The sequence below is a fragment of the Serinus canaria genome, chromosome Z (genome assembly GCF_022539315.1).
Source record: "Serinus canaria isolate serCan28SL12 chromosome Z, serCan2020, whole genome shotgun sequence".
In the NCBI taxonomy this organism is placed as follows: Eukaryota; Metazoa; Chordata; class Aves; order Passeriformes; family Fringillidae; genus Serinus; species Serinus canaria.
This window is the reverse complement of record NC_066343.1, coordinates 66,002,464-66,021,715: the sequence shown is the minus strand read 5'-3', so window position 1 is coordinate 66,021,715 and position 19,252 is coordinate 66,002,464. Positions and strand designations below refer to the sequence as shown.

At 42.0% G+C, this 19,252-nt stretch overlaps 1 protein-coding gene across 2 annotated transcripts in view; it reads right to left on the bottom strand.

The window, feature by feature from the left end:
- The window catches only part of CCBE1 (collagen and calcium binding EGF domains 1), a 92,842-nt gene extending 75,165 nt beyond the window's left edge, over positions 1-17,677 (bottom strand). Inside the window, exons 1-2 of one of the 2 annotated variants that reach the window (XM_030236648.2) lie at positions 17,554-17,677; positions 17,357-17,437 (exon numbers count right to left, since the gene is read on the bottom strand). In XM_030236648.2, the coding sequence (XP_030092508.1) occupies positions 17,357-17,437; positions 17,554-17,654 (182 nt within the window). In that variant the 5' untranslated portion in view covers positions 17,655-17,677. The remainder of the gene's footprint in view (positions 1-17,356; positions 17,438-17,553) is intronic. The other variant, XM_030236650.2, reaches the window with a different exon arrangement.
- Between the last annotated feature and the right edge of the window lie 1,575 nt (positions 17,678-19,252).

The window sequence follows — 19,252 nt, the reverse complement described above, 5'->3', positions numbered from 1 at the left end:
GATGGAGCATTTTCTACAAATTATGGAAAACTGAGCCATAGCCACTTTCTTTCTGGCCATTGAGTCATTTAAACTTGGTGGAATTATGTTTTCAAAGACTCTTCTGTCCTTGGATGAGAGGCGCACTAAGAAGTTCGACAAGCAGAGAGCTCATTGTAATAATGTTAATTATCCTGTTTCAGATGCCTGTTTACAGTCGTATAGAAAGGATGTATTTTGTCTTCATGTAGCCTTAAGCAAACCCGGGGTCTGACCCTGCAGCCTCTGGAACGCAGTCACGACTGTGTTGGGAGATAACATCGCCCATGTCGCTGCTGTATCAGCTTTCTTCTGGCATCAGTTCAGTTCTTCTTACAGCAACAATCTCCCTTTTCTTAGCCCTCAGCTAACTTCCAGCTTTTACTGGTGCAACTGCTGCTTTCTCAGTTATTCCAACTTTAAGGGTCACTGGAGTGTCAACCTCCAGATTAAGTCTTCTCTCTCTTATTATCTGGTAATGAGAATCTCTGAAAATCACCTTAACAAGACAACCCACTTCTTCCTCTTCTAATGGATAGTAGTAAAGGCAAACTATTCCAGTTTGTGTACCAGCAGCCTCCAGGACAGATTTGAGCAGGCAGCAAGCATACAAAAAGTTTTCTTTTTACAGGTGTCGTGAGACATTTAATCCCAAAACTGCCACTTGGAACAACAACATAAAGAGCAAAAGTTCTGTTCTCTGAACAACATCATGGCTATTACCCAAAACTGTGACCCTGGAGATACTGTCTAATTGTTGTTAAAATCTGTTGATCAGGTACTGAGAAAAGTAGATTTAAACGTTTCTCCCCACTCTCAAAAAGTAGTGCAATGCCATACCGTAAACTAATTAAAAATTCAATTTTTCAAGAATTTGTGCACCATCATGACATTAGGGCTCTAATTCCATTTCAGGTTTTAAATAATTCTGTACAAAAGACTTGTCATGTTTTAGATCAATGAAAGAGACTCTTGACATTTCAAACTCCCCATGTTATCCTGCTAGGATTCAAAAGGAAAAATCAACATTCAGGACTAGACAAAGAATGCTCTGCTCTAAATGTGTATTAGTACGCTCCTTGCGAAAACCTTCAGTTTAAACACAGCTCTGGTTTATAGCAAGTATTTTCTATATTTCCTTGTTTTGTTTATTTCCAGGGATATTTGTTCCCTGCTAACAATGACAAGGGAGACCTTCATAAAGAGGCAGCGCCACCACAGGATGTTGAGCACAGCCATGGAAGTCATTCGGACAAGAGATAAGATTTCCCACATTCACCACATTCAATAACAAGGCTAAAATGCCAAAAAGGAAGGAGCCCATGATTTTAAGGCACCAGATGATGACTGTGTGAGCCTGAGGGCTTCCATCCTGCTGAAGTAATCAGTGGTAGAACCACAGGTTCGGGTGCAAGTGTGAAGGCTTGTGTCCCAAACACCCAGCCTGTGCTGCCACAAACCAGCTCCAGGCTGGAGCAAGCAGGACCACAGAGGGCTGTTGGTTTCTGACATCTGAAGGTGGCACTGGGACTTCCCATGAGAGCTGGAAATGTGCTGGCTCAGCATGGCCACTAGATAGCTGGCTACACGACACATATAAGGGCACGGCTTTGCTGGCTAGTGACAGCATCTGAGCTATGCAGTAGAAGGAAGGCAACTCTAAGCTGGGTGCTTGCATAAAGATGCCTGCAAGGTGTTGTCATCGTGTCCAGAATTCCCCATGCAAAGCAGTTCCAAATCCAGAAGACATTTTTCACATGAATATGGCACTAGATCTAACAAGACCAAGCTTGGTACTCATCGTCACTCACATAACTACATCATTTTTTAACTAGGAGTGCCTTCTACCTTTCCAAGAGGGTTATTGCTTCTTTCCATCACTTGACCACCTCCCTCTTGCCATCAGGCTGTCTCTGTTTCTGAAAGCCTTGTGCCAGGTATGCCTCCTCATCCTTGCAAGTTAATGACCAGATTACTCAGGCTCTTCCAGCTACGGTCTTGTCAAGGGTTTGCACAGCAGTATTAAAAATTTCTCACTACTTCTGAAAAGTCTTCACCATGCAGACTATGGCACCACACTTGACTTTCTTATTGCCAGTTCCTGGTTGTCCAGCAACCAAACCTTCCCTCCTGTGCCTTGCCCAGCTGATAAGCTTCTCACTTGCAGTGCCATCTCCTTAAAGAGACAATCGCCCCAACTCCCACTAGACAAGATTAATTTATTTTACCTACAACAGGCTGCTTCTTTACAGGATACATGGAACAGCAAACAGTTTAGGTAATCCCTGTTGGGGATCAATTGCTGCCAAGTTTAGATGACTATTTATTTTCTCTCATTTCCAGACATTTAAGAACCAGAGGCGATGATCCACCAAGCAAGAGTGTTAGAAAAGCACAAACATTCCAGCGATTGCATATATTCCTCTAAGAAAACACTAACTAGAATGACAGCTCTAAAGCAGACAGAACGTGCAGTTGTTTCCCCAGTGATGCATATACTTTGGCTCTTCTCAGATGACAGAACAAGGAGCACTGCAGAGCACCTCCTCACAGTCCTAGGTACCCCAGGGAAAGCACTCTGTTTTTCTCCGAATTCTAACAAGAAGTCCAAAGTTTTCAAAGACATAAATCTCCCCTTTTTTATTCAAGGTAATGGGCTTTTTCCTTGTCACTGCCATGACAGACTAGTGGTTTCCGGGATGCTTGTCCTGCCTCTCTACATTTCCAAATCTACGTGTCCTAGAAAAATTACTCACAATTAATTTTCTGTTCAAAATCAAAATCACAAATGCAGTTTTACATTTGTGGTCAGATCCATGTCTTTAATTTCCTCTCAGACTCACTGCATGGTTCCCTGTCACACAGCATGGAACAGGGACAGTGTAATCCTGCCATGTTCCAAAATGCTGGCGGGGCTTCTCTCCTGGGCATATCCAATTCCTGCTTTGTCAGACTTACACACTCTCCCTAGACTCCTGATAAGGCTAAAGTGTTTTCCATCTCTCTGCTTACTTGCAGCACTGTTTTAGCTAAGTTAAGGTGCTTGCAAACAAATAAAAAAAGAAAATTTTGAGGCAACTTTGCAGGGATCTGCACAAAGCTTCATGAGTTAAAATGACACATTTTAACATTGCCAGGAAGGCAAAAAAAACTAGACCTGTAACAAAACCCACTGCTGAGCCTCCTGGATAATTAACAAGGGAAAAGAGAGAGTATGTTCCGCCTCGGCATCTGGAAGGATCAGACTCAACCTTAAAATCAATTATCTTTTCTACTCTCTGCAGTTCAGGGATGCTGATAAATGCAGGAGAAGTCAGAGAACTGAGAAAGTGATGTGAAGGTGCGGGAATACAGAGCATCCTCCTGTTTGACCTGACAAAAGTATTGAACACAGACTTGATCACATTCTAAAACAATATTGGTGACCTGTTGGTTTTGTTTTGTTTTTCACATCAGCAAGTTGCAAAGTTCTACCACATACCAGAATTAACTGCTGCCTCCTAATTCTTTTGTTCCACGTATCCTTTACTTGATCACAGGCAGATGTGACACAGGCATTGGATTCCTACCAAGCTCAATGGGTTGAAACATCCAAATGGTTTGATCATCCATCTCTTAGGGCACCACAGGGCTGAGAATAAACTTACACTGATCTTGACAGGACAGGGCTAAAAATGCAAAGTCACATTGGTTTTAGTGAAGATACATTGGTTCATTGAGGATTTCCAACTTTTTAGAATAATTGCATATATGTTTTTTATTTATTTAGAAGCAGCCAGAAGTGCTGATCAGCCAAACAAATTGTGCAAGAAACCTGGGTTTTGATAGATTTTTGTTGGGGCTTTTCTCTTGCTGTTTATTTTTTTTTTCCTTTAGTCTTGCATAACAAACAATCAAAAATAACTTTAAAAATCTATGGTGAGACAGAAGAGTTCTAAAAAACCAGAACTTAATTGCTCATACACAGCAATTGCTGAGTTAGATGATTCATTGTTAAATACAATCAAATTGCTTCATCCTGATGGGAACTGGAAGACCTCACAAAAGTTGAATTTCAGGGATGAAATCTTATTTTCACCATTATTTAAAGCAGCATAAATCTACAGAAGTTCAATCAAATCCAGTGGAACTATATCCAGATTGCACTAGTGGTGCAAAACAGGTTTTGACTCTAGCTAATTTTTTTGTACACTGGCATTAAACCCAAACACAAAGTATCCATGGTCACTTGGATGAGAGAGTAATTTATGTACCACTTTTTATGTGTACATGCTGTCATATCTCAGCCTAAATTTCTTCCAAGAGAATCCATACTTTGCCATTGCAGGCAGCTAAAAGATTGTCAGAACCTTTCTAACTTCAAGAGCTGAGATGGTAAGTATATAAATAACTTCTTTTTGTTATGGTTTTCAGCCCTATATTGTAAAAGGAAAACCTCAGTGTGGCTAATCCTCCATCTAAACATTGACTTTATAAAGGAATGGTGAAACATCCAAATGTAGCCTATGAATTACCTCAGAGCAGTTAACATAAAAATACATTGAGGAAAATTTACTCTATAAGAAATAAATTTGTAAAATGAAGTAGTAGGAAAAAATGCAAACCAAAGGCAGCAAGTGTCTGTGCCTCTCAAAGTCCTTCAGAGATGTGCATTTAGTCTGAGTAAAGCAGGCAGACAATCTGCCGTGCTCTATGTATCTGCTACCAAATAATGAAAAACATCTTGCATCTGCTCATAAAATTTGTATTTCAGGGAGGGCTGCAAAAGAAATGTTTTGCCCAATTAACTAAGCTACATTTCAGAAAGGTATCATGAAATGTCTCAGGGAGTCATTTGGACTGTCATTCAATGGGGAATGTTTCCCTACAATGGAGTAAAAGATGGAAAAGCATCTCCAAAGACAAACAACTTCATTTTGTCTCCAGGAACAAGGAAAAACTTGGAATTATTTAAAATCTGCAGTTTAGTCTGTTTAAAAATAAAATTTATTTCTAATAGAAGTTAGCACTACTTCTTTATTTATCAAGACTCTCAGAAAAAAAAAAATCAGGATTAAGGTAGTTTTTCATTCAGATATTGATATCCAGCTGCAAAACACCAAATTGACTCTCAACTTCCAAACCAGTATTTTGGGAGTCTCTGCTTATCTCTGCATTGTCATCAGATAGTTTGGGAATATGTAAGGATACATGGTCCAAGTCTTCCCAACAGGAGCCTTATAGGGAAATAGGGATGTGGTTAGGATCAGCTCTAAAACTCATGTTCTCAAGCATTTCCCACAAATATCAACCACATGCCTACAGAGCAAGACATCACACAGCCATTACCAGTTTTCTGGTGCTTTGGAGCTCTTTTCCACATGCATCCCGTTGAAGCAGGCAGGATATTAAATCTTTTGAAACACTTAATCTTCTCACAACTGAGACTGGATTTCAGTAATAAACACTTGCTATAATTTTTCATCCTTTGGGCCATTATATTTCCAGGAAGCAAGGTCAAGATGGCATTTAATAAAAAGGGTTGCTAGATTTGTTTCGTTCTTTCTTCCGAAAGAGAAGCCTTACAAAGGCAAGCAACAAATGGAACAATATGGAATACAGCCAGGATCTTCAGACCTAATACACAATTAAGAGGAATCTGAACACAGGAAAGTTTTCCCTCTGATTCCATCCTGAAAATATATTTGTCCTGTATTAAATCTTTGTCAAGTCCTTGAGGAAAATTTCTTGGAAGAGTTTTCTTTTCATTGGAACTACTTATAAGTGTAATGACTGTAAGGTCAATGAAAATGTTTGAGGTCTACTTTTACTGGTATTTAAAAATATCCAGAGGTCTATACTGCAAACAAGGATGTATAAATAAATATATGTGTATTTTTGCCATTGTTGTTCCTGACTACTTGTTTTCTACTGCTTTTTTCACTCTGCCACAGTTATTTTCACTGGAGATGTTCCAGTGATGTACCATTAGCTTACTCCCACTGTGGAAATACTCTGGATACTTTTGAAACATAAGAAAACATCTCAAAAATCTAATTTGTCTCTTGTTGGAGATGAAAAAATATACTTTTAAAAATGTGCAATTTTCTTCTTATCTCAAACAGTAGTATTTTGTTGAACTGGAATGACAGCAAATCACCAAAGTAAACAAAGTCTAGCAAGTTATTTGAACATTTGATCTACAACAATCTTCTTTGCTGTAACAGGAATGCTACATCTTCAGCATAAGCTTTCAGGTTCTCTTTCTTCCTGTGAGGCATAAATTAGGCTTTCCCCTCCATTTTATAGCTGGAGAATTAGGTAATACTGACATCTTATAGAGAACTTCAGTGGGTAACTGAAAGCAGAATTTGGCATGATACAGCTCCTTGAGGAGCAGAGAAATGAAGCCCAGGACCTAGACCTCGACTCCTGGCAAGGCCCTCCTAAGGTTAAACCCCTCTGCCTCCCTGGATCACAGTGCTCCCACCGATGTAAATCTGGAGGGGCACCGTCCAGAACCCTTCCAGGCACGTTCAATAAAACTGCAAATTCAAGTATGGGTCAGCACGAGGACAACAAACAGCAAAACCAAGACTCTGGCCAAGAATCTCAGCTTGGAAAACCAGGCAGAGAATTCGCTTTGTTGGTAAGATGCATTCAATCTGCTTTAACATCTTTCTTCTGCATTCTTCTTTTTTTTTTTTTTCATGGAATGCTAAGAATAATTATGAAGAATTCCCCAACTGACGTACTTTGGTGTAGGTCCAGGGAAGTCAGCAGAGCTATGGAAGTGCAGACCTCTCCAAATCTTTTCTTACAATTTCTTTAGTACCCATGCAGGAACCAAGAGAGACATCTTTTAACAGAGGTGAGCTTCTAAGAAAAATTGAAAAGGGGCTAGTCCTGCAGACACAAACATAAAATATTCTTAAGCTCCTGTGCCACACAGAGAAATTTCTGCAGGAAAAGGGCCTAATTTAAGATCAAACATAAGGAGAAGGTTTGATTGCACTTTGAATGGACTTTATACCCAGAGGAGACTCGGGAAAGCAGGTCTGTCAAAAAACCTTGTGGATAAAGCTCTTTGCTGAGGTTATATGACAGCAAAATTTCCATTTCTCTTTAAATTTTGAAACTAAGAGGAAATATCATGTTAGCTTGCTGTGAAGCAAACTTTCCCTTTCTCCTCACTGACCATATAGAGTGAAAAGGACTGGTGCCTGAACTCCTAAAGCAGACTCTGAACAGAAGTGTCTGAAAACTGGGAAGTGTCAGATTGTCCCAATTCCCTCTGTCATCCCTAATTTACTGTGCATTGATGGAAGTTAGAAATGTAGGGAACTGAAGTGTGACACTGAGCAGGGCAACACTCTTTGAAGCAGCATGTTCAGCATCTTCTGGTTTGCTACTAGACAACCTAGAAGGCGAGCAGGATAAGGTAGAATAAAAACAAATCCCGCGTTCTCTATTTCTAATTACACTCCTCATTCCATTTTATGTTTCTTAATTTTAAAATGAAAAGACCTTGAAATGAACACTTTTGCACCAAAACTCTAAAAAAAGCCCATTAAATTAAAAGTAAACCAACACCCACAAACCAAACAAACTAACAAACAAAACAAAGAAACAAAAAAAAAACCCAAAGAAGCAAAAAGTCCCAAATGAAACCAAACAACAAAAAAAGCCACAAAGCCCCCCCAGTGACCTATTTGCAATAGGCTCCTTATCTCTCCAGGCCTCCCAGCAAGTCCAGTAGAGTAGACATATACTTTCCTCAGGGAAAACAAAACAAATAAAAAAACCCTAATTAGCTTTTAAAATCCAAATATGCATCAAAAAAACCTTCACACAACTGCCTAAGCAAACATAGTATTTTACATACAAGCAGTCCATTAAGTAATACATCAAGAAATCAATGTCTGAGGCACCACAGGAGTCACAGTCTGAGGCACCACTTCCCCTTAGACTGCCCAGGCCACTGTGCAGAACAACAGCTGGGTTCATCGTGCTACAGAATTCCAAAGATCAGCCCAGGCTGCCAGCATTGTCTGACTGCCACTGCTCCTTGCTCCTGCCTTAGGAAGCTGCAGTTAAAAGCACATATTCCCAGCAGGATTAAGCATTTACCAAACAGTAGCTCTAGTCCTGGTCCCTCAAGTCTCTTTCTCACTCTCCACTTCGCAACCACTAAGAACTATCAAAAAACTACCAAAACCCTGTTTTCACCTGTTTTTTTTTCCTCTTCCCACAGATGCTGTTTGAAAGATTAAATATTTTCCCTTTGGCTATTTTTGTTTCAACTCTCCAAGGCAATAATCTCTAAACGAAGGGGTTTTGTCAGAATTCCAGAGAGCAGTGTTTAGGAAATGACACCACTATTTTAGTGCAGCTATGATAATAAACTCTTTAGTGAAAATTGAGTATGATAATAACATCTTATTGAGTAGGCAAGATGTCCAGTTTACAACATACATTAAACGCGTTGAATGTGATCGCAGAAATATTAATATTCCACATAGACACTGGAGCTCTGGGCAGGAAGTTATTTACAAAGAAAAAATTCACCAATAATGTTATTTTCTCTCTCTTATACAGAGTTCTGAGCACACTTTTTCTCTGGGTGTACTTTCACAAATTTCTATATTTTCAGCATTCATCCATTTCTCATGAGATATTATGATAATACTTTATGTATTTCTTTACCCATTTTGAAGACTGTACAGTGCAACTTTTTGGATGTGCACCACTTAGGTGGTCAACCTTCCTCCTTGGGGGTTGATAATGAGATAATGAAGCCAACATGAACACTGCTACTTTATGCTGGAAGCTATGCACCAATAATTTTTCCATAGAAAGAGAAATAATATGTTTTCTGGCCCCGATGAATATTGCTTTCTATTTCTCCAAACTCACACTCAACAACAACTTGCTATTGACCTATAATATACTTATTCATTTTTCCAAAAATGATCCACTTAAAAACTTGGATTTTGCCTCTCTTTCCCACTTAAAACACTGTGTCTGCATCACTTCATCTCCCAGTCCATTTGAAAAGGAAGGCGAAGAATTCTGTTTAATGTGTGTTTACTACTGAGTGGCTGCTAAAATTAATACAGTTAGTACAAACACTGTGTATTTCACCTCCTTTCAATTACAGCACAGATTGTCAATTAAAACAAATGTGGTTAGAACTTGAAACTAACAAAGAAACTCAGAAGAAATTATTTACAATAGCTGGATGTATGCTAAATGCTGGATGGCCTTGTACTTTGTTTTTTGAACCAGGATCAGCAATGAAATCAACACAACACAATGGAAAACACTCTTTATGGGAGGAGGATTTTCCAAACATTAAGCTCTGAGATTACTGTCTAAAACTGAAATTGTTTTTCTCCTCAACTGTTAAACAGAGCTACTCTCGAGGAGATGCAAATTGCTTTTTTTACTAGGCCAAGAAGAAATCAAGTCAGCACTGCATGGATTCTGCTTTCCATTGTTTCTGCTTACAATTGGAACCACATAGGAGAACTGGCAAAGCTGAGCAGCAGGGTGACATTTGCTACTGGTAGTTTACAAAAGGAGCTCCTATTAGTTTGAAAACTGAACCCGAGCAAACAGAAAATGGACAACACAGAGAAAATAAATCTGAGCAGACTTTTGAGAAAGCATTTTTTTACTGCAAATCAAAGTCAACTTTGCTTGTTTGGGGTGGTGGGCACAATAAGAAAGAGGAACCCTGGTGTGATCCATGTGGTCTGTATGAGATGTAAGCAATACAAGGTTTCCAGAGAGGAGACACCCATCTCCCTGTCACTTTTGACAAAGGCCTGTGCCATTCCCAACAGCTCCAGCTGGAGTGACATGGGTACTGAGCACTCAGCAGTGACTCACACTTTGAGACAAAAGTCATTTCAGGACTCAGGACACTGAGCTGGAGGCAAAACCAAAATATTAAACCCAAGACTGTGAGAATTCACCACAATCTCAATGACACCCAAAATCACACCTGCCCAAATGACCAGCACTGCACCAGGGTGAGTGAAATCTGAAATGAGACAGGGATACCCCAGGGACAGGGTAACTGCTTGTCTGTACATCAACATCAGGCATCTCCCTCATACCTGCTTTGTGTGACCTTGTGCCCCACATAGATAATTTCCCTTCCACACGTGCAATGACAGAAAAGCAGAGGTCTCAAAAAACCTGTGGCTCACATGCTCTTTGTACTGGGTAATGGCTTTCACAGAAGAATATGGGCAATCCTGTCTTACCTGGGATCTTTACAAAGCCTGATCTACTTTTCCACAAGTAGTTTAAATATTTCATACCTAACTTTTTCCCAAAAACTCTGCTATGACAAGGAACACAGGCAATCTGAACAGAGTAAGAACTGAAAGGAAAATTTAAATATCTGCCTATCAGTTGTCCCTCTTGCCCCTGCACAGACGCACATTTTACAGAGAGGGACAGAGAGGGAGAGAGATTTTCCAAGCTGAGGAAGGAAGGAAGGGGAGAGGCTGTCAAGGGAAGATGCATCAGGGCCTGTAGCTTAGCTCCAAGTCTATCTGGGAGAACAGGAATCCTCCCAGGAGTGTGTGCGTGTGGGTTTTTGTCTGATTTTGGCTGACGTTTTGTTTTTATGGGTTCAACTTAAATAGAAGCCTGGAAGCATTTAAATTATACTTCTTTGGGGAGTGATTACCTCCCTTCTGTCACACACATATCTGTCACACAACCCACCACAAAGACAGAATTTTTGTCTTTTTATGGCTGTATCAGTCCTTTTTTCTGCTTGCTCCATGCCCCTGGGTGTTATGTCTTTTCTCTTTACTGCTGCTCCATATCTTTATCCTTCCATTCCTGCCTTTTCTGTCTTGCCTGTTTTGTCTGCAATCAGTACAGCACAACTCAGCTCAATGGGTGTCTACCACAATGGGAGCAGTAATACAAGTATTAATAACATCCTGCTGTTAGCAGGAGAAACTACAATCACTTTTTTAAGGACAAAACAGCCTGACCTTAGGGAACATATACAATACTTAAGATAATTACAAATGCCATGTTCCCTTTGGTGGCCTATTTTTATTACCTATTTGGTATCAGGCATGGGAGGCCCTGGGGCTACTATTTTGTTTGTCTGGAGTCTCTGAGCTAGACAACATGGCCAGCAAAGTCAGTTCATATTTAACCCTATATTCTGTAGATGAAAACCATAATGCAAAGCACCTGGGTTTCATTATCAATCAAACCACCAAGCAGGGCACTTATCATAAAGCTCTTGGCTTGCCAGTTCTAAAATTCTCCAAACTGCTTTGATGTGAACATCAAAAACTCCTGGACTACGTGAGCGACCACTTGCCTGACCTCATCCTTTAATTAGCACATTGTACCTGAGAGCACCACTCACAGTAATTACACAACGTTCTTTAAGACCTCTAATTAAATTGTTTCATTTTGTAGTGAATTGGCTGTACAGAGGAGACACTGCACAGGAAACCCACAGGAGCACCATGTTTTGCTGCAGGAGTCTCTGCTGCAGCCAGTATCATCCACATCTGCTGAGATCTCAGGTGTCCCTAACATCACCAAAAACCAGAAATAATTAGGTTTCTTATTCTTAGCACCTGAGACAGAAAAGTGACATGGAAAATCATGGCCACACAAGTGTAGCAAGGAAGCCTAAAGGCAGCTGTGTGGCCTTGGTGCTATCCTTAACCAGCAGATATTCACAATGTGTCTCAGTAGCTATGAACAATCTGCTCCTTTGGCAACCACAGCCAAGAAAAATGAATGAAACTCAGGGCTGAATGCAGTCAGAACCATACAACTTGAAGGTGTTACATTCAAAGCAATAGTGGGGAAAAAAAATCTAGGAAAGCTAGGAAGCATCTCTTGGCACCATTTTTGCATACATGGTTTTGTAAAACAAGTACTGTATTGAAGAAAATTTTATTCATAGATATGTACAAAGCTCTACCTGTAATGACAATTCCCTGGAAGATTTTTTTTTTTAAGTGAATATATATGTATATTCTGTATATTTAGTTTTCTGAAACCAATACAAAGTTTGAAATCATATTCTCTCTAAATTTTCAGCAAAATTCTACTATGGACTGTATTTCCCTTCAAGATAACTGGAGATTAGGCAGTAGTTTGCTCTAATCAGGTTAGTTTTGTTGTTTAACTGTTATATCAGTTTGGGCTCTTTCAATGATATGGAATAGTCAGCAAAACTTCAGAGAGGAAATGCAATAGCAACTATAAAAAAGAAATTTATGAAAAGTAAAGTCAGAAGATAAGATGACCGAATATTATCCCTGCTTACTCCAGCTGAAAGCTCCAAAACTATATACAGCAATTTTTTTTTGGAAAGCTCTGCTACATGCTCGCTGAGTATCTGGGAACCAGGAATTGCATATGGTCCCCAAGGGCATATTAGTGAAAGTGTTGCTCTTTGTGAAACAGCTACAATCCAACTTCTTTGCAATCACTTTTATCTTTTAAGAATGTGCAAAATTATACAGTCTATAAAAAATAGTAGGCTTCACCAGCAGTATCAGCACTGAAGAGGGTAAAAAGAAATGCTTGTGATCTCTGTTTATCATCAGAACAAAGTAAGGTATAAATACATATTCATTCTCTTTCACAATACATTGGAATTGTCTTTTTGTTAGGAAGTGTAAAACAATATTTTACAGCATAATTTGAAACCTGAAGTGCCGGAAGGGCTTATGCAAAATAGTTGTAGCTGCTAACTATCAGATGAAGAAGCTGACAACATACCCTGAAATGTGTTCATGCTATTTAAAAGATCTTTCTTGCAAAATACTAAAAAAAAAAAAAAAAAGGTTACAGATTGAGTCCTTAGCCAAGATTTAAGTTCCACAACATGGAGCTTGCTTGGAGTTATATGTAAAGACTTGGCTCATCTTCCCAAAGATTTCACCATCATTAGCTAGAATTGTTGTGCCCTGCACCCTGACTCTAAACTGTTTACTCCTTGCTGGTCCTGCAGAAGGAAGAACCAGGAGAAGTCTCCATCACTGAATGCACAAAATTAGGGTATAACTTGTCCTTGCATGCTTCATTTTCAGCAAAAAATGCAGGAGATTACTTATGGTGATGCCAGAGAAAGATGGGTAATTTCTCTTATCATGTCAGTTGTCTATTTGTTTTTAAAATAACCAGTTTTGTCAACTAATTTAGACTAACAGTTTCATCTGAATAAAAGAAAAAAAAACCCCAAATCTTCCCTTCACCCACAAAGGCAATGGCTAAAGTGTTCTTCCCAGATGTGCAGATCTAGGTTCAAATTTTCATTTACCTAATTTACGGCTGCTAGTTTCCTTAATTTAACATTTTATAAAATTTTTCTGAGGAGCAGCAAGATTATTTCTTTCATGCCAACTTACAACAATATTTAAGTGTCTAGTCAGCAAAGAGATAGGCACAGTCAGGCAATAAAAATATTCTTGTTTTCCCACATTTCGTGCTTGAATCTTCCTACAACTTCTAACAGCTTCCCACTGGAAAATGTTTCTAAGGACGTATATTGAATAATTCTGAATAATTCATTACACTCTTTGAATTCTAACTGAGTAAAATATTTAGCTCTCCTAATATATAACAGTTACTGTGGCAATCAAGCTTGTTGGTTTTTAAAAAGGGAGAAACTCCAATTAATAAATTGGACCAAATTAGACGTGATCCTCCTGAACTCGGAGTGACATAACCACCACCACTCCCCTATGGGAAGGCAGCTCCACAATCAGGACGAAGCAAGGGGATACCTCTCCCAGATGCTGCTTTTCCTGCTGGACCAGAGCAAAAACATACAGGAGCATTGTTTAAAATGGAAATGAAGGAAGGACTGTAGTGAAAAGGACTCCTGCAAGGATGCACAAACTGAATTGTCACAGGCACAGGAGAAAAAGGCAACATTTATGTAATTTCTCATGCCAACAAAGTGTTTAGAAGTCTATATGAGAGTGAAACAGGTTAACATCACATCCAAACAGCTGGAGAAGACAGGAACAAAAGACTGGGACTTCATATTCTCATGCTGCCCAAATTTCCTAATATTTGATGAATTTTGGCATACAGTAGGAATTCAAAGTCTTATTGGACCATACCACTATCAACAAATCTACAGAAATTCTTCCCCATACCTACCTGATGGGGCCATCAGTACTGGGTTCTTTGTGCAGTTACATTCAAAAGTTTAAGTGAGATTTCCACAGAAAAGATTTTGTATAAGCTCCCTCTGCTTTTTGCATCTGTTCTTTTGTACTCTTATGAAAACAAATACAGAGGACATATAAAAAAAAATCACAAATCAAACTAAACCAAGGGCCAGACTGCACACATTCAAAAGCAAAAAAATACATCTGATTGTGTACGTTGCTATGACCACAGGGAAAACTGCCAGTATATTCTCAGTGCTTGGCCCCACTTCTGGCTTGGTCCCCCACTTGGATCATCTTTAATCATGAGTAAATCTGGTTAAAAAAAATAAAATCAAGAAATACTTTTTATGATGAAAAGATGCTATTTTTACGGAAGTGCTCTAAAAACATACTGATTTTCATGACAACTCCAGCAGGAGGTATAAAAGGATGATATTACTTTCCATCAAGCATTTTGCTCAGGAATTTTGATGTCTAGCCTCATATGTATTGCTTATTTTATGTAACTAATTTCACAACAAATCATCAGTAATGATGCATGTTGCCTTATGCCTGATATATTAAGATAAATTTTGTGTCAGTTTGTATAATTTCTACACAAATGGTACTTTGACCTAGAAAAGAAGTTAGGTGTGTCTGCTAATAGTAAATAGAAGCTGACATTAACTATCTCTTTATCTACCTCTAACGATGTATATAAATTACATAAGTATTGTCATTATGAAATACTGTGATAAAGATGTGTAAGAAGATAAAAAATGAAGTGTTGAAACAATAAACTATAGAACAGCAAAATCAAGCTTATCTGAAACTTGGAGTGAAAGCTCCTAAAAGCCACAGCTGAGTTTCTACCAAGCTGAAGTTCTTTAAGAGTTGGTTGTCATTCCAGAGATGAAAACTGAATCCTTAAGCTCCTGAATGTCCTATGAAACAAAATCTGCCTTGAGGCACCACAGGATTAGTCAACACTTGCAAGTTTCCTGTGGTCTTGTTAACAGCCTCAACCTCAAAATATTAATGAATCTTACATTAAAATGTGTTCTGCCAAGGGTAATCCCACGTGCCTGCTGAGAGCACACCTTGCTACCAGGAGAAAACAGGGGTGGTGTTCTGCCCCTGGGGTTCACCACCTCGGGGGGAGGTGATGCTGCAGGTCCTTGCCAGAGCATGCCACAGCTCTGAAGGGCAGGACTGCCAGCACATTGCAGGTCAGGTCTGTGCCTAGTGCAGAGCTGCTCTGCTGAGCAGAGCTGCTCCCCCTCAGAGCTGCTGCCCTGCTCTTGTGCATCTCTCACGAAAGAGACCTTGCACGCTGGGGAACAGAGCCCTCACCAAGCCTAAAGGTTAAACCTTAAAAATACATGATTAAACAGAATTGGATTTTTTTTCTTTTTTAAAGCAAGGGAGACTTAGCAGTCATACATATAGAAAACGTTTGAACTAAAACAACCAAGAGGTCGATGTGGCAATTTCCGAATTCTCATCCACACAGACTGTGCTGATTTGGGACAGTGAATATCACTTGGGATTGTGCAGAGGGGGAGCTGGGGAGGGAGGCTCATCACAACCAGAGCCCAAAGGTCAGAAATACCTCAGGAAGGATGAAACAGGCACAAGCGGGACTCGGCAGCTGGACAGAGTCCTGCTTTCTTTGCACAGTGGTCCATAGCAGCCAGGGGAGCCTGTGCAGTTCCTTCTCTCTCACGCACAAAGCAGAATCACTTTCCTCAGATGGATTTTGGGACACACACAAAGGAGCAGGATGGTCATGTGTGTGCTGCCTTATGCAGCTCCCACTCTGGCGTCTTCATTCAGTAACTTCCCACTCAGAACAGTCTTGTCCACCCAAGTGGTCTGCCCCGAAACCAGAGAAATGCTGCAGGTTCAACCAAGAACCTGCAAAACTTTCACACTGTTGTCCCTCTCCAAAATATGTTGCCACTGGTCCTACAGAACTGCTTGTAAGAACTGCTCTGCCTCACCTTCACAGCGAGAGGAGAGAGAGAAGATAAGGGATGCAGGGAAGGGTGGTCTCCATTCCCTGCAGGGCCCTTCCCAAGGACTGGGAGGAAGCTAATGTTCCTAAGAACTGGGCAGTGGCAGGACACTGTCCCAGGTGGCTGTGGCTGCCAGAGGGAATGAACAAGCCTGAGAACATGGGAGAGGGACAACACTGCTGCAAGGTTTGTCTACAGCTCTTTGGAACTAATGCCAAACAGAAGAGATGGACAGTCTCTGAGTAGTGGACACTCTCTGTAACACTTTATACATGTATTACTGTAATTTTGGTATACAGAAGTGGCTCCTTGTCACATGCAAGCATACACACACAGTTGCCTCCACAAAGCAGCCTCTCATAAGAAGCAGCTTTCATACATGAAACATCTCGTCTGTGGGGACGAGGCTAACCTGAGGGCATCAGTGGAGGGATGTGTGTGTGCTCATACTTGTGTACAGCTCCTCAAAAAAGCACATCCACTGTCAATCACTGACAGCTCTGGACAGCTGTCATCATTAAAACAGATGATGTTTCTCAAACACACAGCTGAAAAATGAAAACTTGTGGTTAGATTAATCTTACTTAATTTCAGAGGCCTCTGCTGAATTTCTCCCCCAGAGCTGGTTGCTCAAGAAGTTACCAATTCTGAGAGCGATTCATCTATCTAACTTTAGGTATATTTTGCGTAGCACAAATTCAGATGATCTCGCTGATTATCCTGCAGCTGATGCAGCTATAGCTCCAATGTGGTCCCGGACGCCTAGGTCAGAGGAAGCCTCTCTCACCGTATCAAAAACTGTCTGTGGCTTCGGTACAGCCATGAGAACCCCACGCGCCCTCTCTCTCCAGCGATGTCTCGGAGGTGACGTTTGCAGCGAGTTACCGAAACCGTTCCCTGGGACAACTGCAGGACGCACCAGGGGAGATGCGGAACGCGGCAGGGATGTGACCAAGTTATCTGCTCCGCGGTCCACGGGGTGGCTGGAATGCCGGGGTGGGCTAGCACACAGCAGGGGGGAGACAAACAGCTGGCACAGCTGCCGTCCCTGCGCCTGACACCCACACGCGTGTGTCCCCCCTGCCTTCCCCGCGGGCAGCGTGTCCCCAGCCGCGGACACCCGTGAGCCCCGCGCCCCCTCTGCCCCGAGTCCTCCGCGGCTGCGGCGCTCACCTGAAGCAGGTGGTGAGCTCTCCCGTGGGCTTCAGGCAGGGGTACCGGGTGGTGGTGATTTTGTTCTCGGAGCAAACCTCCCTGGAAGGCGGAGGGTCGGAGTATTAAAAAAAACCCCAGAGGGTAGGAAAAAAGAAAAAGAAGGTGGTAGATGGGGAGGACACGCACAGAAGCAGCCTCGCTATCGCAACACCCACCTGTCGCCGTCCTGCGGCTCCTCCCGGTAGGTCCAGGCGTGTCCCAGCGCCAGGAGCAGCAGCAGCCGGAGCGGGGCCAGGCTGCCGGTCGACCGCCCCATCGGGCCGTCGCTCCCCTCCGCGCCGCGCCGGCTCTGCCCGCCCCGGCCGGCGGCGGGGCTGCGCCGACCCGCGCTCCTCCCGCCCCGCCGCGGGGCCGCCCCCCGCCGCCGACAGATGTGCCCGCGGGGAGGGGCCGCGCGCGCCCAGATGTGCCGGCAGATGCTGCCCCGCCGCGGGGCGGCGGCCAGATGTGTCAGGGTCGCGGCAGATGTGCGGTGGGAGTGAGGGGACATCAACACACAGCCCCGCAAAGCCGCGCTCCTCTACCGACCCCCCGGCTGCGGGAAGCGCAGGGAAGAGGGGGAGAAGGTTACCGACCCCAGGGTGAGGGGGACTGAAGGTGGTGGAAAGGTCCGGAGCGGCGGGGGCGACCAGTGACTCTCGGTGCACCACCACTGATGGTTTCCAGATTCGGCTTTATCTCAAATCTCTTCCCCAAAGGAGCAGAGCAGTTCAAAGCATCTCTGCTGCTACGGCTGTTTATCCTTGTGTACAGCTGCCTCTTCCCCACCATTCATAAAGACGGAGATTAATGACAGCAGGCTCCGATAAAGCGGCGCATCAGGTCCGGCCCACTTCACTATACCCTGTTTTCACGGTTAAACTGCTTGGGACCGGGGGAGCGGACCTGCAGAGCCACCGTGCCTTTGCAAAGTGTTGGGCAGATGCATTGGCTTTGATCATCACGTAACTTCCTACGAGTACCAAAAGCTCCAGGGGCATGACAGGGTGCTAATCAGCCTTTCCAGAACTTTCACCTGCCGTATGCAAGACCTCATTTTGCAGTCAGAAAAATAAGGGAAATGTGAGCAATGGATTGTACTCATCTATCATTACAGCCAGAAAAGTCAGGGTTATGCAAGGAGCTGTAATCCTCTGTTAAACCAGCACAGGAGTAATAAAAGGAGTAATAAAATAAAAGATTGAGAAACACACTTCTATTTCCCCCCCCTGCCACAGGCACCATTTAAACAAGTAATTTCACCATTCTGCACCTCAGTTTCCTATGTCTCTAAGAGGAAATTCCTGATAACAAAATAAATAAATAAACAATGCAGATCCCCATATATGAATCAGCTATGATTAAGCTGTTAATTCCTTTGGAATGCTGTCCAGTACCCGGAAAAAAAAGAACAACTATAGATGAACTGGGAAATTATTGGATTTTTCAGACGCTTTTCCTGACTTGCACATCATCCACTGTAATCATGGTCTGCTGACTGTGCTGTGAACTGCCGGCTTCAAGGTATTTCTCTCCTCTAGGCAGCACTGCACACTGTCTGTACTCCTGAGCTCAGTTAAGTGAAGGAGTGCTTCATGGCAGACTTTTTTTCCCCACTTGTTTTGTCTTTTACTCTCAAGATGATGTTTCAGATGTTTATTCTGTCATAATTACTTCTTTTTCCTTTATACAAATAATGAGTAAGCAAAGGCAGGACTTGCTGTCTTGAAGCCAGAGAAAGCTGTAGGTCTTTCTCACAGGGCTAAGCCCTCAACCGTCCCAGGGAGCCTCTCCTGATTTGGAGATAACAGGAACAAAAGCAGGACCTGGGTGCCCGGACCCCAGAGCTCAGGAGACACCTGTCTCCATACTGTG